This window comes from Podarcis cretensis (genome assembly GCF_951804945.1).
Source record: "Podarcis cretensis genome assembly, chromosome: 15".
In the NCBI taxonomy this organism is placed as follows: Eukaryota; Metazoa; Chordata; class Lepidosauria; order Squamata; family Lacertidae; genus Podarcis; species Podarcis cretensis.
The window spans coordinates 30,076,464-30,091,018 of NC_137185.1; the positions used below are offsets into that span (position 1 = coordinate 30,076,464).

Genomic DNA, 14,555 nt, shown 5'->3' on the forward strand with positions numbered 1-14,555 from the left:
CCTATTTATCTACTTGCACCCGGGGGTGCTTTCGAACTGCTAGGTTGGCAGGCACTGGGACCGAACGACGGGAGCGCACCCCGCCGCAGGGATTCGAACCGCCGACCTTTCGATCGGCAAGCCCTAGGCACTGAGGCTTTTACCCACAGCGCCACCTGCATCCCTGCAAGCAGACAATAGGGGATACCAAAAAGGAATACAAGCACATTGTGAAAAACAAAGGCCAACAGCAACAAAAAAATACTTAAATACATCAGTAGCAGGAGGCACTGTTGCAGTTTCACTTGCCCCCTTCCTCCCTTTTGCCATGCTAGGAGGAAGCAAGCTGGACCACTGGCCTAGTGTTAAAAGGTAAGGTAAAGGGACCCCTGACCATTAGATCCAGTCGTGGCCGACTCTAGGGTTATGGCGCTCATCTCACATTATTGGCCAAGGGAGCCGGTGTACAGCTTCCGGATCATGTGGCCAGCATGACCAAGCCGCTTCTGGCAAACCAGAGCAGTGCACAGAAATGTCGTTTACCTTCCCGCCGGAGCGGTACCTATTTATCTATTTGCACTTTGACATGCTTTTGAACTGCTAGGTTGGCAGGAGCTGGGACTGAGCAACGGGAGTTCACCCTGTCGCAGGGATTCGAACTGCCGACCTTCTAATCGGCAAGTCCCAGGCTCTGTGGTTTAACCCACAGCGCCTAGTGTTACATACAAACAAATGCTTGTAGCTGGCTTCTCTCAATCAAACCACAAGAATCAGAGCTAGCAGGGCGTTTCTGAGATAGAATCTTAAAAGCTTCCCTTGCTGAGCATTTCCATGCACGCTGGTGCCACCTGCTGCTGCTTGGTTGCAGCGTTGCACTTTTGCTAGGTTGAGCCACCTCAAGGGAAGAGTGCTGCACCATGGACTGTGCATGAAGCACATAGGGAAGGAACAACAGCGGAAACGGCTTTGGATTCTTCATCTTAAGTGGACTGTGAAGGGCTGGGGTGCTCCTGTGGCTGACTGGCACTGGTGCTGCTGTCATGAACCTGCCCCCAGCTCCTGTGTAGTGCTGGAGTAGCACAGCATGGTTAGCTTGAGCCCGGGATGGACACTGTGGTTCAAAGCAGAGAACAGAAAAGCAACCTGACAGAGCCATCAGTTGCTCCACTGAAGGCACTCAGGCCAAGTTCACAGCAGAGTGATGTAAGAGCATCAGAAGAGTCTGGCTGCAGCTGGAATGGGCCAAATGAGGCCCATCTAGTCCAGCATTGTGATCTCTCACTGGCCAACCAAATGCCTCCTATGGGAAGCCCCAAAGCAGGACCTGAGCGCAACAGAACCGCCTCCCCCCAGGTTACCAGCAACTCAAATTCAGAAGCATTACTGACTCACAGTCATTGGAGGCAGAGCACAGCTGCCATGACTAGTAGGATAGTCTTATTTTCCATGAATTTATCTGATCCCCTATTAAAACCAATCATTGGAGGGAATCACTGACACTTATGGGAGTGAGCTTCATGAAGAAGTACTTTCTTTCCTTTGCTCTGAATCTTCCAGCAAGCATCATTGGATGTTCACAAGTCCTACTATTATGCAAGAGGAAAAGCTTCCATGCATAATGTTATACACATCTCTATCATGTCCCCCTTTTTTTCTGAACTTAGTCACCTTCTCTGTAAACTAAAAGGCTTCAAATGTTTTAACATTTCTTCCTAGGGGAGTTGCTCCAGCCCTTTGACCATTTGGTCACCCTTTTCTGAACCCTTTCAACTCTACAATATCCATTCTGAGGTGAGGGGACCAGAACAGTCCATATGCAGTCACACCATAGATTTGTAGAACACCATCATTGTATTGGTTTAATTTGCAATTCACTTCCATAAAATTTAACAAAATGCTTGGTTGGAATAAAAATACTCAAAGCTGTTTGCTTTGAATGGCAGGTGTCTGTTGTGCACTTTTCTTTTCTTTGCTCGAGACCTTGTGAGCCTAATGGTGGGGTGGGGTGGGGGAGTTCAGGCTCAGTTCCAGGTGCTGTTGCAAAAGCTGAAGTCAGTTCTTCCTGTTTGCTTCCAACAGTGGTGGCATCTCAAATATCAGTGGCTCCCTCTGCGATGCCAAAACCCCGCATCCCCCCCTCCTTCTCTTGAATGTCATACTTGTGGCCAAGGTAGACTATGCCTGTACAGTGGTACCTCGTGTTACATACACTTCAGGTTATATATGCTTCAGGTTACAGACTCTGCTAACCTAGAAATAGTGCTTCAGGTTAAGAACTTTGCTTCAGGATGAGAACAGAAATTGTGCTCTGGTGGCGCGGCGGCAGCAGGAGGCCCCATTAGCTAAAGTGGTGCTTCAGGTTAAGAACAGTTTCAGGTTAAGAACGGACCTGCGGAACAAATTAAGTACTTAACCCGAGGTACCACTGTATGTGCACACAAACAAACTGGGCTATAAATGGGCTGTATATGCCAATGTGGTGCATATACAAGAAGAAGACATGATGAGACTTGTTACTTGCGGATTTTCAGTAACCCAACCATATGAGCTAGTGTCCTGGCCAAGACTGATGTTAAAATAGGTAGTGTGTGCATGGGTGGGGGTGAAGAAATATGCTCATCCAGTTAGAGGCTAAAGTGATGCTCTTCATGTGCTCACCCCAGGAGCCAGTGAGCACCAAGTTTAGGCAAAGGGGAATTGGGTGCATGCTTAGTACTTGAGGGGCAGGAAGACAGTAGGCAGACTCATATCCAGCCTAGAGTGGACACTGGCCACCGTGCAAGCTTAATTTCTTGTAACAATGCTAATGAATCTGTTTCTCTTGCCTCTGCTCATGCAAGGTCACTGGGGTCACTGCACAAACTTGTATTGAGCCAATCCAGGCCAGAGAGCAACAGCGCAGGAGAGAGTCCCATTGTGGATTGCAGCCCTGGTTGAAAATTAAACGGCAGCAGCCAGAGAAGAGAGAGCGGAGGTCCCCATTGGGTGTAGTGGGAGCAGGAACATGGGTCCTTGCACACTTGCTCACTCAGTAAAGGCAGCATTTGGTTTCTCCCACTACGCATGGGCAGGAAGGGGCACCACAGGCAGAGAGAACTGAGGAAACAGCCTACTTATGAGCCCATCATGGTCACATTCCATTAGCTTTGCTCGGAGCCAATTCCAGTGGAAGAGCCATCTGTCTCCCTCTGCCCTTGAAGGGGCAATCAATAGCCTGTAACAATGGCCCTCCCACACTCTGGCACCAGGGCCTCCATGAAGGATCCACACACTCTGAACAACACACACACACAACATCCACCGGGTGTGTGGAACAGTCAGACATTAGACTCCTCCTGATAAAGCCATTAGCCTAAATTTAGATGGGTGCTGGCTAAGAACAATATGAGGAGGGGGCAGTTGGTCACCCTTCCCTGAGACTCCAGGTACAGAATGAGACTTTCTGAGCCCCAGGGTTGTTTTTGCCATAAAACTAACCCCTCTTCTGATGCTTGACTGGGCAGTCAATGATTGACAGACCTTGAGAACAAAGAGCTTCTCATTCCTAACTGGCACTTGGATAATTGAGGTGAGTTTGTGTGCAATTTGGGGAGAGGGCGATTCTGGCACTCAGCATCTGTTGCCTGGGACTCAGCACCACCACTGGCAACTTAAGGAAAGATGCTGAGGCCCCTCCCTGGTGTTTGTTTACATTCACACTCCTTTCGGCTCTCCCTCCGATAATAATAAATTTGTCTGCTTTGAAGTAAGCAGGGGGCGGGCATCAGATTCTTTTCTGTTTTGCAGAGGAAATGAAAAGGCCAACCCTCTGGAAGTTGCTGGTGTGGATCTTGCTCTCTCAGCCCCTATATTTATGGCGTTTCCTCCACCATTCTGTTTAACCAAACATTCAAAGCAACTTAAAAGAATACATATATATGTATTTATACAGAAATGAAAATGAATCTAGCAAAGCAACCAGAAACTGTGAGAGAGATCTCCAATATAGGGAAGGAAGAGTGGAAATTTGTTGTTGTTGATGATGATTTAATATATTTAAAAAATATCTCTTAAGCGGTGTACAGAAAACAGAAACAACAACAGATAACTAAAACAAAATATTACAAAAATACACAATTACATATAAAAATGTTACATTAATGCAAAGTTACTAATATAGAAAAATCAGTATCAGTTCATTTTCCTTCTGATACACCCTGCCTCTCAGCCTCTGGGTTCTCACCTAGAGTCCAAACAAACTCTCATCTCACCCACAATGAGAAGAGTTCCTGGAAACAGTAGGCACGAGCCTAATCAAGACTTGCTTTCTTTGGACAAAGCCAAGGTGTATGGTACTTCCTCAGGCTGCCCCCAGCTGTGTCCCATTCAGCTGCCCTCTCCACACCTGGTTCCAGGGACAGCAGGTTTGTTAAGTTTCCCAGCCTGTCCCTCTGCTCACAGCTCTTCCTCCTCTTCCTCCTCCTCTTCTTCAGCAGCCTCAGCTGAAGCAAAAAACACATTGTGCATCTGCTGTAGCCCCACTGCTCCCATGCCATCATTACACTAAGTTGTGGGAAGCCCAGGAAGGACATAGAGGGGAGTGAGGTCACACAAAGCTTTCGCTGCTTTTTTGCTGAATCTCAGAGAAAGCTGGCAAGGCTGGAGGGGGGGGGCAATGGCCCTTTTGATGCCTTGGCCGCTAAGGGTTTGACCGCACTTTAAGCTGGGACTGGCAGAGGTCATCAGTCAAGATGGCCAAAACAGTTTACATCCCAAATCCAGGCTGGAAACCAGATTGAAAAGGACCCAAGGGATGGGTCTCAACCAGAAATGCCTCAGCTGGGCTGCCATTGTTTGCTTAAGAACTTCACCCATTTGAGGTAAGCTAACAAAGAGGTCAAAAATACTGGCCCAAAGGCTGCTTCTCTCTCCATTGAGTAGCTCAGTCACCCCAAGAGTTAACTCAATAAACTCTAGCAATAGGGATAGGCCATGCAAGCAAGTGGCAGGACTCACCTCTTCAGGTATTCTGCCCACATCATCAGGCCAAGCAAACTGAACCGTGGTCTTATGAACCTGACAAGCGGAAATCATGGAACCATCCTTAATAGCAGCATCTGTGAATAATGTGGACTCCAAGCTGGAGCAGATATGATTGATTTTTATCTGCAAAGTGGTTTGCAAACTGGTTGCAGCAGATTTTGAAGGCTCCTCTGTCCCCTACCAGGGACCAGCATGCAATTTCCATTCAGAAAAGCTCCACTGCCAGCCTGCATAATCCATTACTGATGGAACGAGAGCTTCCTTTGCTGCCATCATTGCCATGGGGCTGTGGCTCCTTCTCAAGCAGTTTTGGCATGAGATTCCTTACACCACTGATCTTTCTACCTGTGCCCCAGTAGGTTGCATCTTTTTAGGAGGTGAAACTTATTTTTTGCAAATTTATTCAGTAAGGGGTCTTAAAAATATGTTCTTGGGTATGAGGAATTCACATCTGCTATTGTTTTTGTGACTGAGCAACATTTAGCTTGGCAAATCTATGTTTCATTAAAAAGCACATAAACTGCCCTAGGGAGACACCAAATAATTTCAAGTTTGCCTTCTGAAGAAGTCAGATAATGCTAATTTAAATTTTAGTTTCTTTGCATAAAACATATCTAAGCATGCAACATTACCTTGCAATCATAATACAACATTAGAAAGTAATGACATCAATTAATATGAAATTTAAACAAGTTTCAGGAGGAACTGCTGATCTGAAATGTCTGCTTTCAGTATAACTTTAGTTGTATCTTCACGACCGTCAAAGAAGATGCTGTCAATTTCACCTTTCTGACAAAGATAATCAAATTCCTGCTCCAGGGATTCTGTAACTTTTTCTTTGGCCCTCTTGACTTTATTGTGATCCAACTACAAATCTCTTGTCTTCTTCAGTGATCAAGGCAGCATCTATAAAGGTGGCTGTGCTGATGACAGCTGTGGCACACAGGCCAATACCATATATGATGCTTTGCATGGCAACATTATGTATTTCTAATGTGTTGTACTCTGTATTTTTATTAGAAATGGAAGAAATACTTGGTTTCCCTAATTTCAATTCATAACTTCCACCATTTCCATCTTAGGCATCAGCTATTTGTTCTTCATTTTCATTAGCAGATAAAATTATTTCATTTGATGGTATTGAACCATCCTGCTTACTTCTCTGCTTATATGCAGCAAGCCTTCTTTTCTTGTCTTCTTGCCGCTTCTGCTTTTTGACTTGTCTGCTACGCTCAGGTAGATCTGGCAAGCCAATCTGATGTGGTCCAATAGAACCAGTCTTCTCTCTCTGACCTTTAGTGAAAGCAAGTTCCTTCACAAGGATCTTCATCTCCTTAGAACATGTACAGTTAATGTGAGCCAGTGTGGTGTAGTGGTTAAGAGTGGTAGACTCGTATTCTGGTGAACTGGGTTCGCCTCCCCACTCCTTCACATGCAGCTACCTTGGGCTAGTCACACTTCTCTGAAGTCTCTCAGCCTCACACACCTCACAGAGTGTTTTTTGTGGGTTCGCCTCCCCGCTCCTTCACATGCAGCTACTGGGTGACCTTGGGCTAGTCACACTTCTCTGAAGTCTCTCAGCCTCACTCACCTCACAGAGTGTTTTTTGTGGGGGAGGAAGGGAAAGGAGATTGTTGGTCGCTTTGAGACTCCTTAGGGTAGTGATAAGGCGGGATATCAAATCGAAACTCCTCCTCCTCCTCCTTTTCTTCTTCTTCTTCCTCTTTTTGCAACCAGCATCTACATGGCAGCCAAACTCAGAGGAGAAAATTTTTATACTTGCAGTTGAAGATGTCAAAAAGCTTGTCAAGTTTTGAAATTTCGATTTTCATGCAGTTTTACACACTTCCTCCCACAAAACCTTTTAATAAGACAAGTTTGATTGTATTGGAAATTCCACAAAAATGTTCAAAGGTCAATATTTTTATGTAGTTATTTACCAAACAAAAAGGCACGCTGTGGGTTAAACCACTGAGCCTAGGGCTTGCTGATCAGAAGGTCAGCGGTTCGAATCCCCGCAACAGGGTGAGCTCCCATTGCTCAGTCCCTGCTCCTGCCAACCTAGCAGTTCGAAAGCAGTGCAAGTAGATAAATAGGTACCGCTCCGGCGGGAAGGTAAACGGCGTTTCCGTGCGCTGCTCTGGTTCGCCAGAAGCGGCTTAGTCATGCTGGCCACATGACCCAGAAGCTGTACGCTGGCTCCCTCGGCCAATAAAGCAAGATGAGCGCCGCAACCCCAGAACCAGCCATGACTGGACCTAATGGTCAGGGGTCCCTTTACCTTTACCTGTACCAAACAAAACTAAATGGTATTCATTTAACCAAAATATCTTTTGAATTCCCAAGTCATGTTTTACAACCTTTTAGCATCCTTCAATTTGGGAATTTGAAAGTTGAAAAATTCAACACGCCTTATTGCCCCAGCCACTTCATTGCTCCCAGGCTTTGAGAAACCAGGGAGCCAAGCATGCTCTTCCAAGTGTGGGATGGGATTTGAGGGTAGGTCCTCTCTGCATTCAAGTGTTCCAACAGGACTGCCAGCCATAATGCATGAAACTCCCTTAAGACTGTCAGGAATGCACTCAGAGAGTGGACAGAGAGAAATTTGTTTGCATCTCTCCAGAATTTCAGAACACAATCAGTCTATCAAAGGAAGCTGAATGTTCAAAGATTCAGGACTTTCAAGCCTAGCCCTCGCCTGCCGCCAGACACCGAGTGTGTAGAGGACGAACCAGATACCCCACAGCTCAAGAAACTTGAGCAGCAAGAAGTGTCTCCTGGAGCCTGTGTTGAGGATACTCTTGATGGGACTTCTGGGGGGAGACTGGCTGAAGAACCCTTGGAGATGTCAGAGGAGAAGGTGGAGCCACCCTTATCCTTGAGAATGCTGGCACGTGGCACCCAAAACACCAGGTCAAGACCAAGGAGCAATGGCATGGCATTTACCTATGGACCCGGTCCAGAGTAAGTGGTCTACTCATGAGTAAACAATCCCTGGAATGCCTTTACTACCAGTAGCTGGGGTTAGGGTGTGGTCTAGAAGGCCAGAGCATTTCAGGTCTTCCCTTTGAGCCCTCTACTTGCTAGAAAGACAGATCTCTTGCTCCTTGTTCTGGAGTATATTCTACGCCCCCTTGCTGAACTCATTGCAATACTGACCTTGACCTGTTTCTTGACCTGTTCAAGGATCACATTTGGTTTTAGAATGATTTCCTGAACTTGACTTTGATGTATTTGGACTGTGCAGTACCTGCAACCCTCCCTTTTACTTTGGTAAAAGGCTTATATTTTCTGGATAGAGACCCTAACCCCAAGGACATCCCCTGAAGCAAAAGGAAGAGCTCCTTCACGCAGTGCACAGTGAAACCAATTTTGATCCCACAAGATGCCTGGCTTCTGCCTTATATGGCTTTAAAGGGGGCTAGACAAATTCACGGAGGATAATGCTTTCAGTGGTTACTACTAGTTATAAAGGAGGTACTGTACTATATACAATACTAGAGGCAGTATGCCTCTGAACTACAGTGGTACGTCGGGTTACAGACGCTTCAGGTTACAGACGCTTCCGGTTACAGACTCTGCTAACCCAGAAATAGTACCTCGGGTTAAGAACTTTGCTTCAGGATGAGAACAGAAATTGGGCGGCAGCGGGAGGCCCCATTAGCTGAAGTGGTATCTCAGGTTAAGAACGGACCACCAGAACAAATTAAGTTCTTAACCCGAGGTACCACTGTACCTGCTTCTGGGGATATTAGGTGGGAGAGGCTGGTGCACTCCTGTTCTGCTTGTGGACTTCACATTGAAACAACTGGTTGGTCTATTTGAGAACAGGATGTTGGATAAGGAGGGCCTTCAGTCTGATGCAGCCTATTTTCATAATGCTGCTTTATTGTTTTTACTATACAACGCACTATGGAAGGCACCCAGTGGCGTAGCGTGGGGGGTGCAGGGGGGGCCGGCCGCACCGGGCACAACATCTGGGGGTTAGGGTGAGGGGGCGCAAATCCACAGGTTAGGGGGCACAAATTACTTGCCTTGCCCCGGGTGGTGACAACCCACGCTACGCCACTGAAGGCACCACAAGGGTAATCTAGTCCAACTCCCTTGCAATGCAGGAATCTTTTGCCCAGTGTGGGGCTCCAACCCACAATATGCTTTTAAGTAAACACATCAAGGCCCTTATTTGCCCCTTGTACACAGATGGTGACAGTGAGGCAACTGCTGGGTGCTGGGCACCCTCCGTCTGGTTCTTTTGGTCTCCTCCTGGGGCCAGTCCAGGCCCTTCCCTCCCTCGGCCCCTCCCTCCGCAGCTTCACCTTGTGACTGCCCGGGCTAAACATTAGACGGGCCCCATTAATGGTTAATAGAGCCTTGTCCCCGCCGCCCCTTAAGGGACGCTCCGCTGCCTCTGCCTCTCCAGACACCCTCTGGCCGCGGCAGCTGAACGATGGCAGACGGTAAGCGCCCCTCCCCGCCCCTGCTTGGCCGGCTGAGCAGAGCTGCTCTCCCTCTCCCTCGGGCGAAGAGACTGAGAGGGTCCTGCATCCGTTCTTCCCTCCCTCACACGTCCCCAGCGCAAAATCCTAACTCAAGTAGCAGAAGAAAAATGCTGCAAAGCAAAGCAAAGCAAATACCCCTCCCTATGGATTCTTTGCCCATCTTAGACCCTGCTGGAGGGCGAAGCTGTGCCGTTCTGGTGGCCTCACCTGAAAAGGGATAATATTGTAGAGCTGGGAAAAGGAGCAGCAAAAGGGCAACCGAAAGGATCAAGGGGCTGCAACAACATTTGGGTGGTTTTTTTTAGTTTAGAGAAAAGGCCAGCAAGGCTTCTCTTAAGATGATGTGTTATAAGGTGTACATTCTTTGTTTCTTCAGCTTGTAAACCGCCTTGGGGTATTGTAAAATAGAAAGGCGGTATACAATTTAAAAGTGAAATGAAATGACGGCGTGGAGAAAGCGAACAGGGAGAAACTCCATCTGTCATAACACTAGAACTCCTTGGTATCCAACCAAGCTGAACGTTGGAAGGCTCAGGACAGGCGAAGGAGTGTTGCAATTCGCTCCCCAAGCTGTAGTAATGGCTATCAACTTGGATGGCTTTAAAAGAGAATTAATTAAGCAGAGTCCTGGAGGAGAAGGCTGTTAAAGTCTGCTAACCCCATCCATCTGTTCTCCCTCCACTGTCGGAGGCTGTGTGCTCCTGAGTACCGGTTGCTAGAAACCTCGGGAGGGGAGAGTGGCTGTTGCACTTGGGCCCTGCTTGCATTGGGAGGTCTGGCTGGCCACTGGGGGAAGAGATGCTGAAGGAGATGGGTCCCCGTGGCCTGGCCCAGCTGCTGTAGGGCTCGTCTTGCATTTTTTGTTCCTTGGGTCTGAGCGGGTTGGTGCATAATGACACCGAGTATCTAGTGGTCCACGCGCTTTCTCTTCGGTTCCCACAACCGCAGCAGCACCTCTAGGAATGGGGCAGCTTTGACTTCGGCGCAGGATCCCACCATGCTTTCCGGATTCAGAGTCCTGTCCTCCCTTCGGCTGCAATGGAGAAATCCTGGGGTTATAGGGAGAGTTCCCCACCCCCCAGAGTTTCCTTTCCAGTTTCTTCTTCCCCTAGAACTGAGCCTCAGGCACCCATTGGGGGGGGGGGGCTTTTGCCTGCCTTGGCAGTGCTCTGCTCGGCGCAGCTTCCCTACTTCTGTGGGGCAAGCGGGTGATAGAAGCAGAGAATCGTAGGCTTGGAAGGGACCCCGAGGGTCATCTCGTCCAACCCCCTGTAATGCTGGAATCTCAACTAGATCATACATGGCAGGTGGCCATCCAACCTCTACTTAAAAACTTCCAAGGAAGGAGAATCTACCATCTCTCGTGGGGGTCAGTCCCTTCATTTCCCTCCTCACTGGACGGGCGGCAATTAGGGGGTGGAATTAGCCACGGAGAGGAGCAGGGAAGCAGCGTAGCCTGAAACAGCTGGTGGGGTCCTCCGGTAGAAGCACCTTTCCCCAGTATACAGGCGCCGCGGTAGGAGGAACTTCTTCAGCCAAGGACTCCAGAGCTCGGCTGGAAAGAAGCCGTTGCCGCCGACGCAGCTCTCGGGTTCCACCGCCCAATGGCTCCAAGTGCTGCCGCGGGAGCTCAGAGCCTGACTTTCCCGTCTCCTTTTTCTCCTCCAGAAAGGCTCCCCGAGACCGCCGTTGACAAATTCTCTTACGGTAAGGAAAGGGAGTGAGTGGGGAGGGGGGGGGCTGTGCTAAACTTACGGCTAGCTTCTTACAGTAAGGGGACGACGACGCCCAAGCCCATATGGCAAAACCTAGAAAATATTTACTTTGGGTTGGGTGCAGATCCAGCTTAAACCATGGCTATATTTGCAATTGTTTGAAAGATGAAACAAAGGCAGAGATACTTTCAAACGCAATAAACAGACTACAACAGTGCCATACACTGTACCACCAGAGTCATGCACAATACATTCCCTGTTATTAAAGTCATAAAATTTGGGGTTGGAAAATGAGGGTTGTATGTCTTTCCACTTCCTCCCAAATTTGTTCTTTTCCCTTTGCCTGTAAAGTATCAAAACCTGCTCCACTCCCCCAGCTTCAAAACTGGCAGAGATGTAGCAGCTACTTGCTCTGTTGAATTCCCCTGTAACTTAGCCAGGGAGGGGAGGCTCCCAAGAAAGCTCAGAGCCAGGGGACTCCCTGCAATTGCTGCATGGGCTTAGATTAACTCTCTCTCTCCCCCTCTTTCCCCCCTGAGATTATGAAACCATTCGCAATGGGGGCCTGATCTTTGCGGTTGTGGCCTTTTTAATTGGACTTGCCATCATCCTCAGTAAGTACTGTATTTTTTTCTGGGGTGGTGGTGGGCAGTGGCCTTGTCTACATAATGGCAGAGGGGAGTGTAGACCAGAGGAAAGAGTGTGCCAAAGTGGGGTGGGTGTCTCTGGGGGCAGAAAGGAGGGAGGGAGGGAGCAGCTTCTTTCCTCGCCCAGCTCAACAATAAGCCAACTGGTGATGGAGCCCCTGACCTCAAGATGTTACTCAGCATGCTCCTGATGTGTGTTCACAAAGGCCCATGCAAATGGGTGGATGGGGTGGGCACCATGCCTGCTGGTTGTGGGAAAGAGGAGCGGTTTCTGAGTGCAAAAGTTGAGGCAAAAATCCCTCCCTTTGGGTGCCCCGTGCCCCTTTCCCCACCTTCCAGCTGTCATTACCCCAGGGATCTGCTGTAGGAAAATTCCAGCAGCCCTTGTGATCCAGTGGAACTTCCCCAGAGGAAGATTCCTGTATTTGGTCACAGGTGCCCCTACCCAACAGCAAGAAAGTGAACTAGGGGGGTGGGGTGCCTGTTCCCCACCTCTCCTGAAGATAGATCTGCTGTGGCCTGTTAACACACACCCAGGCTCCAGGCTTGAGTGGGGAAGGGGGAAAGGTTCTGGTGAACTTCAGCCCTTGGCTCACACTTGACCAATCCAGAGACTGAAGCCCCACAGGAAAAAGTTCAGCAGGTAAAGCTTCTCCTGTCACTTATTGTTATCTCTACACCAGGAAAAGCTTCACCTGCTAGATCTCCGGAGCAGGAACAGAAAAGGAGAGGAAGGGTCCTACCACAAAGCAACTCCCCTTCCTACCAAATCCCAAGAAGGATCCTCCTGCCTGCCTGAGTGGCAGTTACCGTTTTAGCCCCACACCCAGCCTCTTTGACCTGCTTGTAAGGCCATTCCCAGTCTGTGGGTCACTGCAATGTCAGAGGTCCCCTATCCTGCTGTTAAAGAGTTAAACACTTCCCCCCTCACATAGTCACAAACACACTTCTCCATCCCTGAGCTCTGCTAGATTTTTATCTCAGTGGAAATTTCCAGTTCTGCAGCAGCACATGAAATTCAAGGCTCGGCCAGTGTTGACAGGTGGTGAGAGGGTGGAAGGCCCCCCTGAAATGGAGCGTCAGGAAGATAAGATGTGGGGAGGGCCACAGGGCGGGCCAACTAGTGTTCTGCCATGGAGAGATTTGGGGATTGTTTTCCTGGCAGTGGCAGGCCTTGTCAAATTTCAGCAGCGCCCTGTGTAAAGGCAAAATTTGGTGCCTCTGCCTCTCGCCTTCCATTCTACATCATAGTTTTGGGGCCACCTGCAGTGCCCCCTGATTTCCTGCACCCAGTGCGATCAAACCAGTTGCACTCCCCTAAATCTGCCTCTGTTCCTGGGCTAAGTGGGGGTGGGGGAAGAGTGAGGTTATGGGGCAGCAGCAGGCTGTAAAGGAAACCTTGAGGGAAATATGGGTTGGAGGTGGGGGTGCCCACCATGGGGGAAGGCAGGGCACTCTTGTTTGTCTGAGGCCTCATCCTGTCTCTTTGATTCCAGGTCGGCGTTTCCGCTGTGGAGGAAAGAGGAAGCGAAGGTGGGTGCAATTTTGTCAGGATTTCCCCCCCGCCCCATCCCTTCTCTGGGCACAGGCTGCATGGAAGGCAGTCTGCAGGGCACCCAGCTCATGTTAACGAAGGTGTGGTCTTCTCCCTCTCCCTTTTCTAGGCAAGGAGATGATGAAGATGACGCAGTCTGAATTCCGGTATGTTTGGTGGAGGTTGAGGGGCCTCAGAGGTGCCTTTCCTCTGACAATAGCTTGAAGGGGCTCTAGCCAGGTACCGCCCCTTGACCAGAGGGGTCCTTTGGGAAGGGAAGCCTCCAATGAGGGGTCCCCTTCCTTGCCCTTGCTAGTCAGTTGCTCATCTTGGGCTTCACTGCTGCTTGTTGCAGACCCTGTTCTCCAGGGCCATGCCAGGCCTTGGTGTCCCCTTTAAACTCAGTCACACATGACCCAGTCTCAGACTAGGAGATCGATTTCTGGACCAGGGAATGTGGTGATCCTGAGCCATCCCAGCCCAGGGAAGGAAATTTCCCCAAGGCTATGCAAGGAACATGCCCCCTGGAAAGACTCCACTAACACCAGAGCAATTGCCCTTTCTTTATGGATTCTCTTATCTCTTTATACTGCTCTGCCAGAATACTTGGCGCCTTACAGAGCTGCAGGAACAACAATAGAAGATCCCTGCTCTCAAAGAGCTTCTAAAATTGAGTCATGGGGGAAGCAACAGACATGGAGGGAAGGATGGTGGGGGCATGTATGGCTTGGTTAAGGTTGGTTCACCAACATTTTATCTCTTCCACTCTCCCCCTTTGCAGCACTCCCCTGACCAGCCGATGAGGTCCCTGCTGGAGCCAAAGGGATAGGCCCATCCCAGCAGCCAAATCTTTTGCACTCGACAAATGAACAGAGCAGCTTTCTGATTTCAGAGCTGCACCCAGTCTGCCTGGAATTCTCTTTCTGTAAAACAGATTGCTTTCTTCTGTGCTTTATTTAATAAAATGTCCACTAGGGAAGAGTGACATTTGTTGTGTTGTTTGTGCAGAAGGGAGGGGCAACTGCTCTTGATCCAATTTCTCTACCTCCTCTCCATTTGTTCCAGATGTGTCCATAGAATCATAGAATCATAGAGTTGGAAGAGACCACAAGGGCCATTGAGTCCAACCCCCTGCCAAGCAGGAAACACCATCAGAGCA

The 14,555-nt window shown here is 48.9% G+C and overlaps 1 protein-coding gene across 2 annotated transcripts; it reads left to right on the forward strand.

Moving 5' to 3' along the window:
- Positions 1 to 10,679: 10,679 nt before the first annotated feature.
- FXYD2 (FXYD domain containing ion transport regulator 2) lies at positions 10,680 to 14,381 on the forward strand. 2 transcript variants are annotated; one of them, XR_013833714.1, is made up of 5 exons: positions 10,680 to 11,207; positions 11,755 to 11,829; positions 13,359 to 13,395; positions 13,527 to 13,636; positions 14,178 to 14,381. XR_013833714.1 is itself a non-coding variant. In XM_079956076.1 (5 exons), exons 1-4 carry the CDS (start codon positions 11,105 to 11,107, stop codon positions 13,555 to 13,557), a joined length of 246 nt encoding a protein of 81 aa, XP_079812202.1. In that variant the 5' UTR covers positions 10,698 to 11,104; the 3' UTR covers positions 13,558 to 13,563; positions 14,178 to 14,381. The 2 variants fall into 2 exon arrangements, 1 of the variants encoding a protein (XP_079812202.1); XM_079956076.1 differs by having other exon boundaries at positions 10,698 to 11,207; positions 13,527 to 13,563.
- The last annotated feature ends 174 nt before the right edge of the window (positions 14,382 to 14,555 follow it).